The sequence below is a fragment of the Castanea sativa genome, chromosome 5, assembly GCF_040712315.1.
Source record: "Castanea sativa cultivar Marrone di Chiusa Pesio chromosome 5, ASM4071231v1".
Taxonomy (NCBI): domain Eukaryota; kingdom Viridiplantae; phylum Streptophyta; class Magnoliopsida; order Fagales; family Fagaceae; genus Castanea; species Castanea sativa.
Genome location: NC_134017.1, coordinates 62,936,763 through 62,954,955, shown reverse-complemented (window position 1 = coordinate 62,954,955; position 18,193 = coordinate 62,936,763). Strand labels below are relative to the sequence as shown.

The window sequence follows — 18,193 nt, the reverse complement described above, 5'->3', positions numbered from 1 at the left end:
TTTATTGAATAAATGTATAGAATAGATAAACTGATGTAAGTGTTTTGTAAAAATGAATGTGTAAAATAGAAAAAAGTAGGTTTTAGATGTGCAAAATGGAAAAAAATTTGCATCCACTGATGTGGATCCTCTATTTGTAAAAATCTAATGATCTATTGAAATCCATGTGAGTTTGAAGATTCTAGACAATAGATAATTGTGTGTTCTTTCTCTCAGCAATATAGCAAGCACCCTCATTGGTATTTTGTCCTAGGAAATGCTATTCATGTGTCATTGCTTGAGTTCTTGGGGAAGATAGTGAAGACAAGGTTTTTCTAGTACTTTTTAAAAAGGATTTTTTTTTTTAATGAGAAACTGCCACATCACCCACTAACTATCTAAAATGTGGAAATTAAAACTTATTACCACTTTATCTTTTTTTTGTTTTTTTTTTTTGCTTTTTTGCTAAATGAAAAATGGGTAGGGGCGACCAACGTGGCAATCCTACCTGGGTGGCATGACCATAGTAGCACCCTACCCACCAGGGTCCGGGCCTTGCTAGGGTGCAGGGGGACCGGTGAGCCATACCTTCCCCAGCCTCACGAAAGGCACCATTGGCCTAGTCTACCAAGGAAGGCAACCCCACGCAAGTCCATATTCGGACTCGAACATGGGACCTCACCCTTGGCGTAGCTCTTTGTGCCTCACCCAGAACCAATGGACCACACCACCTCGGTGGTAAACTTACTACCACTTGTCATTATATATTTAAAACAAAAGGATATGTCCAGTTAAAAACGTACTAGAGGTAAACCAAATATATATATATAGACACACACACATATATAATGAGCGTATATATAATTGTAATCATATTTTATGATTCATGTTTATTGTTAATTACATGTTGATGTTTGGGAATATGTTTTAATAAGAAATAAGCTAAGGGTCATCAATTGGGGAGGTGGACGAAATTGTCTAACGATTTGGGTTTAAAGCAACAAATGAGAAACGGAGAACCAATGAGGGAATACAACAGGGAGAACAGAAGGAGAGGCAAAGTTGAACTAATCAAAAGATTGAAATTAGCTTATGGAGACACCAAAACTAGGCACCTTATCAACAAGACCTCCCTGCTTCTAATCATTCGGCAAATATCAAGATTGAATTTGTCAATTTTTTTAGGATGCAAATCTTAATGCAAGGACAAAATGGAAATATCATTTCAACAGATTTTAGACTTGCTGGTGACATCATATGTCTAGTGTTCTTAGAAGGTTTGGAGCTAACACCTTGTTACTTATCTCTATATGAGCAGGGAATGCATTGTGACTATTAACCATCACGCTTGTGTACTTTGGGGTCTCTCAACTTTCAAGAGGAATTATCTATCAGATATACAATGGAAACGGTGAAAAGTTGTCCCATATATTTGGTTGCAAAACCTTTTGTGGACCAAACTATGATTTGTATATATATATATTGCAAAATTCATCTAATTACTGTTTTAACATGCTCCACTTTACTCAAAATGTAAATTTCTCCGTAAAATCATTTAATTTACTAAAATTTTAGTTTAATGAGTATTAATACAATTAGACCGAATTTTAAATGTGTTGGTATGAGCATAAAAAATAAAAAAAAAATTTAATCTTATTTTACTTGTTGATTTTTCGAAATATATTTTAACTAGTTGCTAACCTATGCAATGCACGGGATTGTTTAAAAAAAAAATTATATATATTTACTAGCTAATAGATATACATATAAATAACGAACAAAAAAATCATTTATCATTATTAAATTTGAAGGATATGTTTATGGTTAATTGTATGTTTATGATTACCTGTAAAAGTTTGAATTTATGGGTACATATGTTAAAGTTCACTTATTTAAATATTCAGATTTAAATATAGTTTGTCGTTTAGAAAATCTATTATTATTTTCGTAAAGCACAAACAAAAAGTAATAAAGATAGTGTCAAATAAATACAAAAATAAGTTTTGTCACGTTTGGCTTCTACACTATCTGTTGTTGGTATCCAAATATTTGGTATTTATTGACTGGAAACTAGAAAATAGTTTAAAGGTAGTGATTATTATAAAATAAAAAGGGAAAGCAGTAAAAACTAGATTTACTGTATGTAGGATTTTATATGTAAGTGGTCATCCACTTTATATTTGCTGTAGTACAAGTGGTTCTTTTCCTTTTTATTCAATGTGTATCTATTCTTTACAACTACATACTATATATATAGTCAAGTATAGTCTGTATGCCTGATGAGTAACAGATAAAGTAGAATATTTGATTGGAAGATGTTGTGGTAATTACACAGCTTATTAAAGGCCGCAACTTATCAAAATCCAGCTAGCATCTTATCACCACAGTAAAGTCCAGCCAATAAACTAATCTCAGTTTTCAACACTCCCTCTTAAATGACCACTTATTAAGAATATGTCTAGTTAAAACCTTATCAAGGATAAACCCAGTGGGGGAAAATATAACTAATCTAAAAAATATATATTTTACTCCATTAAAATATAACTGTATTAAAAATCTTTAAAGTTAAACTGTGTTAAATCTTTAAAGATGAAAATGTGAGATAAGGTCACATTTTCAGTGTATTATTGTAGCGTGTAAAACACACTGTGCAATAGACTTTTTCCTTTTTGTTATTATTGCATTTCATCCATTCCACTTGTGTCCGTTTCGGTAAAGGCAAAAATCTTTTTGCCTTATGTATTTTTTGTCTTAGCCTTTTTTGCCAGTATTCTAACTTTTATTTTTATTTTTGGAAACAAGTTACTTGTAGCTTTTTGTCACACAAATGACGTAAAATTTCCCCAAAACCGTGTCTTTTGATACGTATTGTGTAAATAAGTACCAAAAACTGTACAGTACCCAAACGGACGCGGACTAAACTGACCAAGTATAGGGTTAATTGCTACTTACAGTATAATTTATATGTTATTAATGTTACTGAAAGTGAAGCCACACGTGAAATTGGAGAAAAATCCTTTTCGTTTTCCAATAAATTTTTTAATATGATTGTATTACTCGTAATTAGATATTGTTTCAAATATTGGTTATGTAATGTCTTATAAAGCCGGTTTAAAACACTATTATTATTTTCGTATGTATTCTAATAAGTATTACTATTTACTCAAAAAAAAGAAAATAGAGATTTTTATCCCACATTGGCTGCGTGTCTAATGTCCGCTATTTATAACCTCATTCTACAATTACAAATGTTAGGTCATTTTGTAGTTGTACTCTAGTTATGTAATGTATTATAAATCCGGTTTAAAACACTTAGAAAACTATTATTATTTTCGTATGTGTTCTGATAAGTATTATTATTTACTAAAAAAAAAAAAGATATTGTTTCATTTTTTTTTATAATTCCAATAGCTTAGTAGCTTAATTAACATCTTCCCATGCAATAAGTGTTTGGTGGTTTAAGGAGAAATTTTTTGAATTGTAGGTGTAAGGACCTAATGAATTGATGGCCTAAACCCACTTAGATCAGTAAGGAGTACAGTTCACCCTAACCCAAAACAATGAATTTGTAAGAAATGGAAACAAACAACAAGATGGGACTCAACCTAGGAAGAAAATAAGGAAAAAATGAGTGATAATATTGAATAGATGAGCTAATCTATCTATACAAGCTGGCCCGAGGAAGCCAAAGTTATACAAAAATAGTACTGTTCACTCTTTGTTCTCAGTGTTCTTCTTTTTTTTCTTTTTTTTAATACTTGTCTCTCGATCCCTCTCTCTAAAAACTCTCTTTCTCTTATATCCTCCCCCCTTTCTTCACATCTTGACCTTCTATCTTTTCATCATCCATCTCCCCTCCTAACACTTGTCCCTTTATACGTCTGAAAAAGGTGGTAGAAATAGTCTGCTTAGCTGTGACTTACATTGTTCAGGTCATTTTCTCATCAATGCAGCTGATAAAGCTATTGCCCACCATTTAATATGGAGGCAACATGCTACTCCAAACTGGAAACTTCCCATATTATCACTGATTCTCTCTTTTCAGAGCCTTCTTTCACCTAGAACGCCTCAGAGTCCTTTGTCTCATCTATTGGGTTCTAAGACTTTAGGTTTAAATGTATTAGAACTTCAATTTGTAATATTGGCAAACCATGATCAGAACGTTTAGTCTTGTTTTAGACTTGCTCAAAGTATGTTTAAGTGTAAAGTTGGAATCAAGTGCAATACAAGATTTACTGTGTAAATCTGCCTGGCTCGATTGATCGAAAATTAGACTCGATTGATCGAAACTCGTGTAGATTGTTTTTCTACAAAATTTTCCAACTCAGTCCAAGTCCGTTTGACGTGTAGGGTTTTATATTTTGTCTTAAGTATAAAAGGAAAAACCCTAGCCACGTTTTAAGGTTTCTCTTTATGCTGTGTGTGTAAATCTTGCGAGATCTAGAGGTGTTTGTCTTCACATACACTTAGGGTTATCAAGATCTAGATTGATGTCAAGAGTTTAGTGATCAATTCAGTTGCAGATTCAAGAGTTTAAAGATATATAAGCGGGAGTGCTTGTGCTTGCTAGGAATCTAAGAAAGAAGTAGTCCGTGGATTCGGAGCTGTCACATGATCGTAGTAGTAAGTTTCCTACTCGAGGTAGTAATAGGATGTTAGTGGTCTAAGTCGCTATTGTGTAAACTTCAATTCTTTCATAGTGGATTTGTTTTACCTTGAGGATAGCTAGGTTAAATCCTCCCTAGGTTTTTTACCCGTTTGGTTTTCCTGGTTATCATATCGTTGTGTTATTTATTTTCCATACTGTTTCAATGATATGATTTATCTGTGCTAACCTAGATCTCTATAATTTATCAAAGTTAATTACATGGCTAAATAACTAAGTTAACCTGGTTGTATTTAAGGGGTCTAAAAACTTTACATCATCCGTTCCTCTCCTCAGGCGACTTTCCTTTTCGGGCCCTTGATATCACCACTCCAGTATTGCAACTCTTCAACTTCATCCTCGGTCTTCAAGCTCCCACAGTAGGATTAGCAACATATTGTAATTATCTAAAAAAAAAATTGTTTTTTTTTTTGCATTTTTTATTTTCAAAATGCCTATTTCATGATCTCTTCCATATATTTACACACATATAAACCTTGACTTGAAGTCATAATTTTAGTTGCTTCTTTTTTTTTCTTTTTTTCTTTTTATGTGAGTAACAACGTGTGTAATTCGGAGTAGCTTTTATCCTATGGTTTATTTGCAACAAAGCCTCGTGTTGAAGGTTACAATGCGTAGTAAAAAACATCAGACGATGATGAATGCACTCAACATTGTAGCAAAAAAAAAAAATTTAATAATAAGTAAGCAAAGGGTTGGTCTTATAGATTAGAGAGCTCCATTATGTGCTCTAAAATTATGATATTTAACACTAGTAATCACATTCAAGACAATTATATATCAACAGAGACAGAGTTATTCACTTTTGTTCTTGTGCTTTTTACCGTATCTTTTTGACAATCTATAGTGTAGGTCTTGTAGGATATTGGTTTATAAAAATAAAAGTCTTAAGCTATTCATAGAAATTAATTATCATTGATGGTCTAGCATGTTTATAATATATTTTTTTTCCTAGATTGTTTAGGGTTTCAATTAGGTTAGGTTTCTATTGGTCTAGTATTTGGAGGCCTTGCTAGAGATGAGAAAAGGAAAATGCTAAAGTTTTTACTACAAAATATTTACAAACTTATCATATAATGAATGTACTTGGTAAACTTCAACAATCTAAATAATAAATGTTTGAATTACCTTTTTGTTTTTAGTGACACATTAATTTGTAAGTCATACATAGTGAAATTTTGGAAAATGCTAAAAATGCTACAATTTTTACTACATAATCTTTATAAATTGATGTGACAATGAATATGATTATTGGATTTTTTTTAAAAAAAAGAGTCAATAAATTACTATTTTTGTTCTTTGGGACACATCAATTTATAATGGGCAAAACTTAAGCACAGTACTTAAATGTTGTTCCTTAAATTCCTCTCTTAAAATTCAATTATGGGCCTATATAAGTAATAGTACCTAAGTACTGTACTTAAGTCCTGACATCACTCATAAGAAAAATTTGAATTTTTGTAGCAGAGCCATGGAGACCTTGGTTCGGGCTTGGAGATTGACTAGTAGGATTGGTCAAAGGCACTTAAAGACTTAAGTCAATTAATGAATTTAGAAGAATTTTTTTAGAAAAATTATAAAGTAACAATGTAGGAGTGGTGCTGGTCAAGTGACACTAATAATTAAAGAAGATAAACACTAATAAATTCTCTTCTTTAGATCTTTCACTCTCATCATATACAAGTGAGACCCAAAAAATCCAAACATGACCCAATACTCTCATGGTGATGGTCAAGTGGGTGGCCTTTTGCTTTCAGTTTAAAAGAAAGGAAAATTACACTTTACAATGTTAAACTATACTCTATATTACATTTTGCACGTACCCTAAACTTTTCAAATGCTCGTTTTACACTTTAAATTATGACATTTGTTACATTTTGCACTCCAACGTTAAGTTTGATATTAACTTTGATAGGAATTCAAAGTTTGTGGTACAAAGTATAATCATGAGTATAGTTTAAGCTAGTAAACTGTAATTTCTCTTTTGCTTTTAAGGGATTAAGAAGAGGGACATTTAGTTCTTTTCATGTAGTGTCATATTTTTCCATCCAAGTTAATAGTAAATTTGATGTCGGAGTGCAAAATGTAATAGAGATCATACTTAAAGAGTGCATTTGAAAAGTTTAGCATGCAAAGTGTATTCAGGGGTATAATTTAGGATGGTAAAGTGTAATTTTCTCATAAAAGAAATGTCAACATTAACATAAAAGTTAACATAAATTTTATTATTTATATAAAAAAAAATTCACAAGAAAAGAACGAATTTAATTAGATTTGAAAGATAATTCTAAAGTTGTTTTATTTTCTACTTTATACTATTAATTTAAAATTCTACTACTTTTTTACCTTTTCTCCCCACTAAATACTAATAAAACTGCATATGGCATATTAGTCTGAAAGTTCAATTCCTTTTAGTTTACAAAATCCAATAATTGTGGTGGATTAAAAAAAAATCATAACGCAATGGGAAAAGAAATAAATAAGTATTTGATGAAGAAAAAATAAAGCAGAGGGAAATAGTAGATATGATATTAAGGAAACTAGTAAATTACCCGTGCGATGCACGGATAATGTTATAATGTTTTATGTAGATGATTTTGAAGAATGTTGTACATGTATTATAACATAATTGTTATAGAACGTTATTAATAGTGAGTTTATCATAAAAAGTAACAATTATAAATTACATACATATATCTGTTATAATTATTGACTTGAAATAATGAGAAATAAAAAATAAATTTAAAAAAAAAAAACACTCCTATTTCAACATCAATGTTTAATAAAATCCTATTAAAGTTCAAAATTAAAACTAAAATTCTAGTGAATGCAGTTAGTGCCAAATTTGCCAAGTTTAGATTTGAAAATACTCTGTTATTTTTTGTAAGTATCCCAAGCTAATATCAACATGACCATTTGCAATATGCAGTAATTTGAAAGTCACAAACCACAATGGTTAAAAAGTAATTACAACATATAGATTTGGATGATCCTTTAAAGCTTTCAAATCTTCAATCTTTCATCATACATAGAAAACTTCATTAATTTTGCATGCCTTAAAATTATAAATTATTATTAATTAAAAAAGAAAAGTTCCTTCTAGTTAAAAACATTAAAAATAACATCCCAAAGGAAACAATGGAGTAAAATAAAATTGGCCTCAAAGGAATACTCCAATTCTGATGATACATTTGCGATTTTGGCAAATGTGCAAACTGTGGATATGATTGGATCCTTTGTAGACCGGCGACAATGTGGCGTGGGTGACAATGGTGGAGATTTGGGTTGTCTAGTGGTGGTGGTAGGTGGTTTAGGATTTCAATTTGGCTAAATGGTGGGTTTTGGGTTTTCAGTTTCTACTGTGAAATTTTTTTAGTTTGGCTCAAGGGATGATGGTGAAGTTGTAGATTTGTTTGGCGATGGTGATGAAGATATGGTGGTGATGTTGCAGAGTGAAGAGGAGAGGCAAGAGAGATGAAAAAATTATAGAAATTGTTGAGATTTTTGTTAAGACTCAGGGTTGGAAGTATGGTAAAACCTAAAATGTAACTTGGATAATTGTAAGGGTTAGGCAAATGAAGGGTTAGACGTAGGGCTGAATTAATGGTATACTTGAAACTTTAAACGTTAGAGGAGTGAGGAGTAATAACAGATGAGGTGTAAAAACTTGAAACAAAAAAAAAACAAAAAAAACAAAAAACAAAAAACAAAAAAAACCAAAAAAAAAAAAAAGCAAAAAGATGGATGAATTAAACAAAAGAGTTATAGAAAGCGCCACTTGGTAGAATCTCATGCTCTCTCACATGAGGTCTCTGCTTTTATATATATATATATTGACTAGTTTACAATTGATATTTGCAACGAAGGCAATGCATTTGTTGATAAAATTGAAATAATGCTACAAATAGTTGGCAAAATTTAATAATTGTGGTGGAGAAAAATATAGAAAATCATAATCCAATGGCAGAAGCACGAAATAAATATAAGAATTGTTGTTAATATGGATATGAAGGACACGATATCAATCGAATTTACAACGAAAGTTTGCAACGAATTAAAGGGGATGCATTTGTTGATAGATATGAATTGTTACTACAAGAAAGGACAAAACACCATACATAACTAGTCTTATGAACGCATCTTGAAAATATTTTATTCCTGAATCCTGAACATTTCTCAAAACTCTTTCAAATGAAGTTTGAAAATACTTCATTCTATTTTGTGCATGTGGCCTAAATTTGATTGAAAAATCAATACCCAATATTAGAATTGTGAATCATCTATTAGGGAGGGTGATCATTGTTTTCCTCACCAAATGCTCAAGTGCTATAGGAGAGACACTAAAAATTTCTTAGAGTCTAAAGACTGAAAGTTAAAACATCTCTTACATTTATAGTCAAAAATTGATTTGTTAATTGTATAACTAATTCAAATATAAATTGAATAGTTACATATTCCATATTTATATATGATTAAAAAACACATGTTTTTGGTACAAAATAAGAGAAGAAAAAATTCTCCGTTTCAATTTATGTTTTAGTTTAAGTTTATGGTTAAGGTGCTTTTAATCAAATTTTATCTTCAATCAATAATCTTAAATGTTTTTATATTTGTACAAAAACATACAAGTTTTTTAAATAATAATTAAATAAAAAAGTTTCCAAAAATTTTCTTGATGTCATTTTGTATCATTTTTAGCATCATCTCAACTTATACTTTTGTCATTGCAGTATCTAGTTCAATGGAAATAGATTTGAGTTTTTTATTCTTACATGCATTTTAAAAGCTTCCAAAAATATGCTTTAATAATTCTGCAATATCATCAATTCATCATACATAAAAGTAACCCCAAAAAAAATTATTTCTTCAAGGTGATTAACATTTAATACTAAGGAACACATCTAAGTTCCAAAAATCTTTAATGATGTTGTATGTAGTATTGAAAGTAACCATGCATGTCACTAAAATGGTCATTTAAGGTTTTGTAGCTGAATTAATACCTCTCCATGTATAAAGTGTTTGGAGGTCTAGGAGGAAATGATTCGAACTGTGAGATTAGCAGCATATTATAATTATTTTTCAAAAAAAAAAAAATTCAACACAAAATATATTTGTTACTTTTTCACAATCCAATTGTAAACTTAATGGAAATATAGATTATCGATAAGTTTTTAATACCTAATAGGTGGCTAAGTCCCAAATATTTTTGTGCCATGAAAAATAGGGCATTTGTTATAGGTCTATTCTAATTGGTTGCTTTGTTGTTCCTTGTCAGTATTAGAGAAAATGTCTTTGACAAGACAAACAAATATATTCCTTTTCAGCCCTACAAAAAAGCCAAACAGAACCATATTGGATGATTATCTAGACAACATGCTTAAGACTTGAGGAAAATTCAACTCCTTGGAAAGGAGGGCACTATAGGTTCTACTTAACACACATTTGGATGTCTAAGGCAAACAATTTAATTAGTATTTTTAATATTAAAAAAAATTTAAGAAATAGAAAAGTATTAATAGAAATCTTTGGAGCCAATGGTGGAATTGAATGAAATTTGATGACCTGAAGTAGGGCTATCCATGATTTGGGTTTGGGTCCACCTGAACTTGACTTGATTTTTGCGGGTGGCAAAGCAGAGGACCTGCCACCGACTGTGAGCACTATCGGGTTGGATCAAGCAATTCTTCATTTGAATCAAGTCAATTTCGGATTAAACTAATGGAGGTGGTGACGAATGAAATATCACCAAATCTAGTTTAGGTCCTGACAGTTTTCGACTAGATCTTGCCAGATCTCAACAAGATCTCACTAGATCTAGCCCAAATCTCGAAGGATCTTGACAAGATCTCTTCGGATATATTTACAAAATGTCTATCTCGTAACCCTTTTTTTATATTTTTCATTAAACTAGTATTAAAACTTTCTTAAAATCATATATTAATAAATACCTTAAAGATACCCGTTAATTGGAATCAAACTCTTTACAAAATGCCTATCCCATGACCTCTTCCATGTATGGTTTTATTTGCAGCATACAAAGTCTATGCTGAAGGTTACAATGAGGGATAAGGCACTCGGATCACCAAATCTTTTAAGGGTAAGTGTTATGGATCAGAATGATTTATCATGCGCTCTAGAAATATGATCATGAGGACTAGGACCCACATTTCATGAAAACTACTATTTATCAACAGAGTTACAGTTTTGCACTTTTTGTTCTTCTACTTTTTACAATATCTGCGATTTAATTAGCAATTTGTTCGTGGTTGAGACTTAAAGGCTTGTGGGAAAAAAAAAAAAAAAAGAAAAAAGACTTAAAAGGCTTTAAATGAGATTCCAAATGGGGGCCCAAGGCAAGTCCATAAAGCTGACCATTGTTTACTGCCCGTCTCAGCCCATTACTAAATTTGGATCCAGCTTTTACACATGCATTCCAAGTACTAGAGCAAGGGAGCCCATGGCTTCTAGTAGAGTTGTTTCCGTAATGCGTTACCTATTTTTTCCATAACACTCAAGCCCAGTAATTATCTCATTCCTAATTCAACCTCCAATTCCTAATACGAATAATGTGTTGAGATGTCTAATACGAATAATGAACTAGTTTATTTTGGGTTGATTGCTGATCAAGCAGGTCAACACAGAATTAACTCATTTATTAATCGTCAAACTTTAGAATTGTGGGCAGAAAGTGAACAGTCCCAAACTTTCGTATGGCTGGAATAGCCAGGCTATTATGTAATCTAACTTTCTTTTAGAGAGGTGAAGCTACCTGTAATCTTCTCTATGCCGTTCAATTTTATTGGTTTTCTATGGAACGACTAGAAGAGATACATCTGATATGTTGTATTATATGTAGACGACCACATCTATAAAAAAAAATGAAAAGAAAAAGGAACTAGTGGTTATTGCCATTTGCTAAAGATGTCCGGATGAGTTGATAACATTCCTCGAGTTTCTCTTTGTTGAACTGAAGAATACCACAGAGTTCATTCTTGCAGGAATCCAAATTCTCACCTCCAAAATCCATATGCTTCATCACATGAAGTGTTACGGCTGCAGAAATTACAGATGGCCGATAATGCACTAGTTTAAAATCACTGAGCAGAGAAAGAACACGATGCTTAAATAATGCAGAGAACTCCAAATTCTGGTGATCTCCCAAGGGAACCATTTTGATAACGTGGTTCATGAAAGAAAGTGGGGTGACCGGGTTCATCTTCCAATCTAGCAGAGAGAGCACCAACAGTTCCATTTTTTGGATTGACTTTGGCCTAAACACATATTCCGATTTCTCAACCTGGAACCATATAAGTTGATTCTCGTTAGCCTTTGTATTGAGCTGCAACTTGTAAATGCAATACTAACAGGAAAAACTCAAAAAGACATAAAAGACAGTTCCGAGATTGTGGAAAAAAAAAAAAACACAGATCTCAGCTATTTTTGTGAAAATGCATGCAGTTCTAGATTATAATATTAAAAAAAAAAAAACCATAGCTAATGAGGTTAAGTGTATGGTTTCCACATGAAGCAATAGCACAAGAGATTTTTGAAGAGTAAGAATAGAGAAGTCTGGCTGCATTTCTCTGAAGGTCTCAGGGCTAAAATGGAACTTGAGCAGGTCCAAAACAATATTCCAGACTCCTGGGACAGCTCACTTGATTGTGAGGGAGAGGGAAAGTAATTAGCATCTTCATCTGTTCCTTGTGCAAGCTGGAGAGAGTTTTTTAAAGAAAAAAGCTGGAGTGAAGTGAAGTGGTTGTCACTAGGGGATCAAAACAAAATTGTTTCCATTAGAAAATCAAGGAGCATTATCAAATGCCTAGTTGACAATAGTGGGCAGAATTTTGCAAACCCTATGCTCTCATAAGACATTACAAAGGAATTTTATGAGCCTCTTTAATTTTTGGTATTTTGAGCATCAGCTTAAATCATAGTGATGTAGCATTGATCACTTAGACCATGTTTGGTTTGCCCAATTCTCATCACCCATTACTCAATTTCATTATCCATCACTCACTTTTAGTGGGACCCACACCATTAATGCTTGTTTGGCTTTGTTTTGGTTTCTCACTTTCCATTACTCATAACTCAAAAAGTGAGTTAGAGTGATGGAAAATGGAAACATATTTTGCTTGTTTCTGGATCATGAGTTATGGGTGACAGTAGCAAAGTTGTAATTAAATAGAGGCAAGTGGGTCCCAGCCAAAGGTCTAGTCACATCAAATGCAAAGCAAATGCAGAGAAGTTATGGGAGCCAACGGTCAAATGGACTGTTCAATTTTAGCTTTAGTGCAATCACCTTATTTTTATCATTCACTCTCATTTTCTCTCTTCACTTTCACTCATATTGCTTTGTTCTTGTACTGAGAGGTGAGAAGAAATTTCAAATCCAACCTCAAATTCACACTATTTGATTGTTCAAGATAGATGTACGAGATCCGGAAAAAAAATTATGAAATATAGACCCAACATCATGAAAACGTTAAGAAATGAGCAAAAGACAGAGGTCTCACAAATTTCTCTTCAGCAGACCCACAGTGCCACGATGGGTTTAGAAGTTGAAAGTGATAAAAATGAGCAACGTGGGATACATGGGTTGTGTTCAGAGTTGGGAGTTTGGAATTCCTTTGTGTGGGTTTCCGAATTTCTAAATCAGGGAGGAGAGGGGTACATCTGAAATCACCTTTAATCTTCTTGGTAGCGGAGGGATCTAATGCAATCGCTTACTATGGAGAAAAAGAGGCGATAGGGAGGCGGAGAAGTAAGGGGCAAAAAATGAGAGGTGGAGTGAGGGTTTGAAGAGCTAAAGATCAGTGGTGAGAGAATGGAGACGCTGCTGAGGTCAAAGAGTTTTGAAGTTGTGGAGAGAGTGTGGAGTTGTGGAATGGGCATGAAGAGGAGAGAGAGAGTGAACACGCGGGTAGGCAAAGTTGTCGTTTTGTGCACATGCTCTGTAATAAATTTTTGTGGGACCCAATGAGTGACATAAAGTTGAGTTTTTGAATTGGAAAACCCATTGAGATATTCCAGCCAAACGACCTAGAGAGCAGAGTTATGGATTTATTTGAGTTAGAGTTATAAGAATTGAGTTATGAGTTTGAGTGAGGAGATTTGAGTAATGAGTGATGAGTGACCTCCAAACCAAACAGGGTAGCTTCTCACTAATAAAATCTCTCAGCAATAGAAATCTGCCTTGCGATCTAAGGTTTCAAGCTCAAAAATTCAGAATGATTTGTTTAGTTTTAATGGAGATAAAACTCATGCATCCTATGGTTTTACTTCCCAACTTTTTATGAAGGCATTGTTCATGAAGATGTTATAGCTGCTATTGTGTCCTTTTTCAATTAGGTAAACTCCTTGGTGAGGTAATTGCAACAATCTTGTCTTTGATTCCCAAAACCCCTAACCCTTCTAAGATGGGAGATTTCAAACAAATTATCTCATGTTGTAACATAATCTATAAATATATTACTTCAATTTCAAAAAATAGATTGAAACCTTGTCTAAGTGGTGTGGTACGTGCTCAATTATGTTATGTTAACTACTCATTTTTCTCAGCATTATTCAATGTGGGACTTTACTCACATGTGTAACCCAACAATCTCCCCTTCATGTGTGAGAGTCTGCCTCTTTGTAGGCTTCTTTACCTCTTCGTAGGCCATGACCAAAACCTACTCGCTCCCCCTTGCGTAATGGGTGTTTCCCTTCATTAGCGCATCATTCATGAGCCTTCATATGTCTACCCTGCATGTCTTTTATCCTCCATGGGAATCTCGCACCTCATCGTTGTCTAGCATTATTGGAAATAATACTCATTTGTTGGCCTTTTCCAAGATTTTTTGTGGGCTTTATGGGCTTGTTTGGTACAATATACTATCCCTGCTCCAATTGGGAAAGGGACGTGCCTTGCTCCATTTGTGAAAGAGCTTCAAGTACACACACACCATTCCCACTCCAACTGCAAAAAGAACTTCGATAACCTTGCCACCTTTGCCTTATAACATCATAGGCTCTGATACCACTTATTGGGGATATAAATACCTTGGAGAGATTCTTTGAATAATTAATATAATATATAGAGACATATTTTAACCCAAAAGGCCTAAGTCCTATGGGTATGTACTCAATTATGTTATATTAACTACTCATTTTTCTCATCATTATTCAATGTAGAATTTCACTTATACGTGTAACTCAACAATAATAACAAACCCCCATTGTCCCTAGAAGGAATATTGCAGAGAATGTTTTGCTAACGCAGGAAATAGTGAAAATCTACCACAAAAATAAAGACCGGCCTAGATGCACTCATAAAGTGGATCTCACGAAGGAGCTTACAATATTGTTGAATGAGATATTGTACTACACTATCTTCTAGTTGTTCGTGTACCTCCAACTTTTGTCCATTGGGTGAAGGAGTGCATAACAACTCCAAAATTTTCAATTGCCTTCAATGGTAGCCTGGTGGGTTATTGTAAAAAGGGAAGAGGATTAAGGCAATGGATCGCCTCTCCCTTTACATATTCGTTCAAGCCATGGTGATTTTTTCCAAGGTTTTATAAAAAGAGAGGAGTGGGAGAATGTGCTAAGTTTAAATTTCATCCAAAGTATGTTGCATTGAAGCTCACTCATCTATGTTTTGCTGATGATTTGATGGTGTTTTGGGGAGCTTACCTACACTTTATTCAAGTGATCCTTGAAGCTTTATATAAGTCCACAAAGCCATCGGGTTTGAGAGCAAACATTGTTAAGGGCATGTTTGATATACTGAATAAAGATTAATTTAAAATTGTAATTTTTATTACTAGAAATGAAAGAAATTGTAATGAAGTAAGTATTATTCTTATTCATAAGTTTATTTTTATTTTTTTTAATTAGCTGAGAGAGAAATTATACTCTAAACTAATCTAAGTATGCGTATGTGAAATTCCTTACTGGAAACTTGAACCTTAGTCCTTACCCTTCCATCCTGTAAGAACTTATACTTGTGAAGTGACTATCAGGCCAATAGTGCACGGTTGTATAAGTTTTGTTGTTACATATGGAAAGCTCGTAAAAATGATGAATAAGGAAAATTTGTATTTTACAAAATATATTAACTTAAAAAACTATTGTATGCACTAAAGAATCGTTATTACAACATTGTAAAAATGTATTACTATTCTTCATTTTAAGATATAGTTATTTTTCATAATAAAAATGTAATCAAATAACCAAATAACTGTTACACATAACCATTACACAAGAATAACCGTTCTATTACAACATGCTAAACATTTCCTAAGAGTAATTTTCATTGCTGCTACTCCTCCAAGCCTAAAACAGCAAACATTGGGCTTACTCCAATTTAAAGAAGGGAAGCTTCTTGTTAAATACCTTGGACTGCCTTTAATTTCTAGAAATTTGACAGAAAGGAGTGCAGGTCCTTCTTCAAGTCACGTTTTCCATGTTTTTTAAATAAAAAAAATTATTTGTTAGTGTGTAAATAGCATTTTCCCATAGCTATTAGAAGTTTTATATTGTCATTTTTTGAGCTTGAGCTCTTTGTGCAATGTTTCTTGAAACTGTCTTGGTATCGTAGCTGTTTTGGTGCTGTAGTTGTAGCAACTGTACTGATGGTCTTTCCTAAAATAAATAAATAAATAAAACACAAAAAACTGTATTGGTGGGCTTGATCGGTTGAGTTGAGTTTCTAAACTATTTTCACTGTTGTTCTTTTGAAATGAAATTACTAATACGTCATGTAAAAAAAAAAAAACAACAAACAAATAAATAAATAAAATCAATACAAAAAGGGTTAAGTGTTACCCTCAAAAGGTTCTGTATTTTGTGGAGAAACTATAAGGATTTTATATAGGGGAGTCTCTATTACACACACACTTGTACACATAGTACCCATGATCTCTAAAAACAAAAGAAATTAAAACTGTGGGCCTGTGGCTTTACGAAAGTTCAAAACTGTGATTGGGTTTTTTTTTTTTTTTTTTTTTTTTTTAATGTGTGCATTAAGGGGTGTACACTAAACATTTCCCTTTTTGTATACTTTACCCCTAAGGTTTTTCTACCACAATGTCTAAAATAATGCTAATCGTGACTTCAAGTTAAGGAAGTTCAAATTGTGAAATCACAGTTATGCTCGTTTTTGGAAATTGTGTGTAGTATGTATGCATTAAGGGATATGTACCAATCATTTCTTTATTGTATACTTTACCATCATGATTTTTCTACCACATATTAAAGAGAGATAGGGATCAAATTAAACTTACTTGGAGATCAAAGAGAAGAGGAACGTGGATCTCCACAACTTTAGCTGCTAAAGAAAGACAAGCTACAGCAGCTAACTGCACCATCCAAGGCTTCATGGGCATGTCATTCCTTGACTGAAAACTGAGTAGAAATTGATCAAGATAGTTAACTGACAAAACTGCAGTGAAGGCAGAGAAATCATGGTAAGAATTGACAGCCAAAATCCACTGCACGGCCTCTTGACGAGCTGAAATGATGATGATAGACATATCGACTTTTAAAAAGCAGGTCGAGAGCTTGGTGTGGGTCTCGTCTTCCTTAGATAACAGAATATGTAGCCAACAATATTGCTTGTCAAGCTGCTCATCCAGTTCCACTAAAAATTGTGGCAAATGATTATTACTCAGTGGCTGTTCAATAGCACTCATGTTATCTTCGTTGCAGGAAAGGTCATTGAGACAAGCCAAGTGATCATGAGTCTTTGTTTCTTCTTCAGCCATAACTGTAATTTGTCGGCGTAACAAAAAGAGAAAACAGCCAACTGGGTTTGTTTTTTTGAGTTCCCACTCACCTTGAACACTAAGGTTAAAGTCTTAAACCTTGGAAGAGAGACCTCGCATATATGCATAGTATATTCATTAACAAATAATAATGTGGGATCGAGATGCATTATGCATGTGTTTTGTCTAAATCTTCTCCTTTTTTTAAGTGGCAAGTGCTCCTAAAAAAATCATTTTACCACCTCCCTAGGAAGAAGGGGAAAAAAAAAAAGACTTCATTGTTGACTCGAACAATTGGATCTTTCAACTACCTATCCAAGTCAAGATAGAATTGTGTCACGTGTTATAATTTCCACTTTCAATTGTGGGATTCCTTTAAAATTAAAAAGAGAAGTGGGTAGCTACATGGTCCCAAGTGATTTATTGCAGAGGTGACACAACTTGCATACACAATATGAACATAACACAATTTTCGCAAATTAGTGTCCAGTGTAAATAGATTTGTTTTGAAATGAATCAACACATTTTCTCGTGATTAATAAATGGGTCAATTTTGTGTTGACCCTGCTTAACCTTATTCAACTCAAAATGATCCAATTAATATAAATAATTTAATGTAATTTTTTTTTATATAATATAAATTTGAATTCTAAAAAATGGAGTAATTTTAATGGTTATCTGATAAATTATTTATTAAAACTCCAAATTCTCTAACCCTTTTACCAAAAATAAAGAAAAAAAAAACTCATTTCACTTTATTGTTCTTAGATTTTCTATGAAACGAGTTGAAATGGGTTATGAT

At 32.8% G+C, this 18,193-nt stretch overlaps 1 protein-coding gene across 1 annotated transcript; it reads right to left on the bottom strand.

Moving 5' to 3' along the window:
• Window positions 1-11,208: 11,208 nt before the first annotated feature.
• On the bottom strand, window positions 11,209-17,560 carry LOC142637272 (cyclin-D3-2-like). Its single transcript, XM_075811549.1, has 2 exons — window positions 16,912-17,560; window positions 11,209-11,942 (listed from the first exon to the last, which is right to left on the bottom strand). The coding sequence occupies exons 1-2, from the start codon at window positions 17,389-17,391 to the stop codon at window positions 11,541-11,543; spliced, it is 882 nt and encodes a 293-aa protein (XP_075667664.1). The 5' UTR covers window positions 17,392-17,560; the 3' UTR covers window positions 11,209-11,540.
• Between the last annotated feature and the right edge of the window lie 633 nt (window positions 17,561-18,193).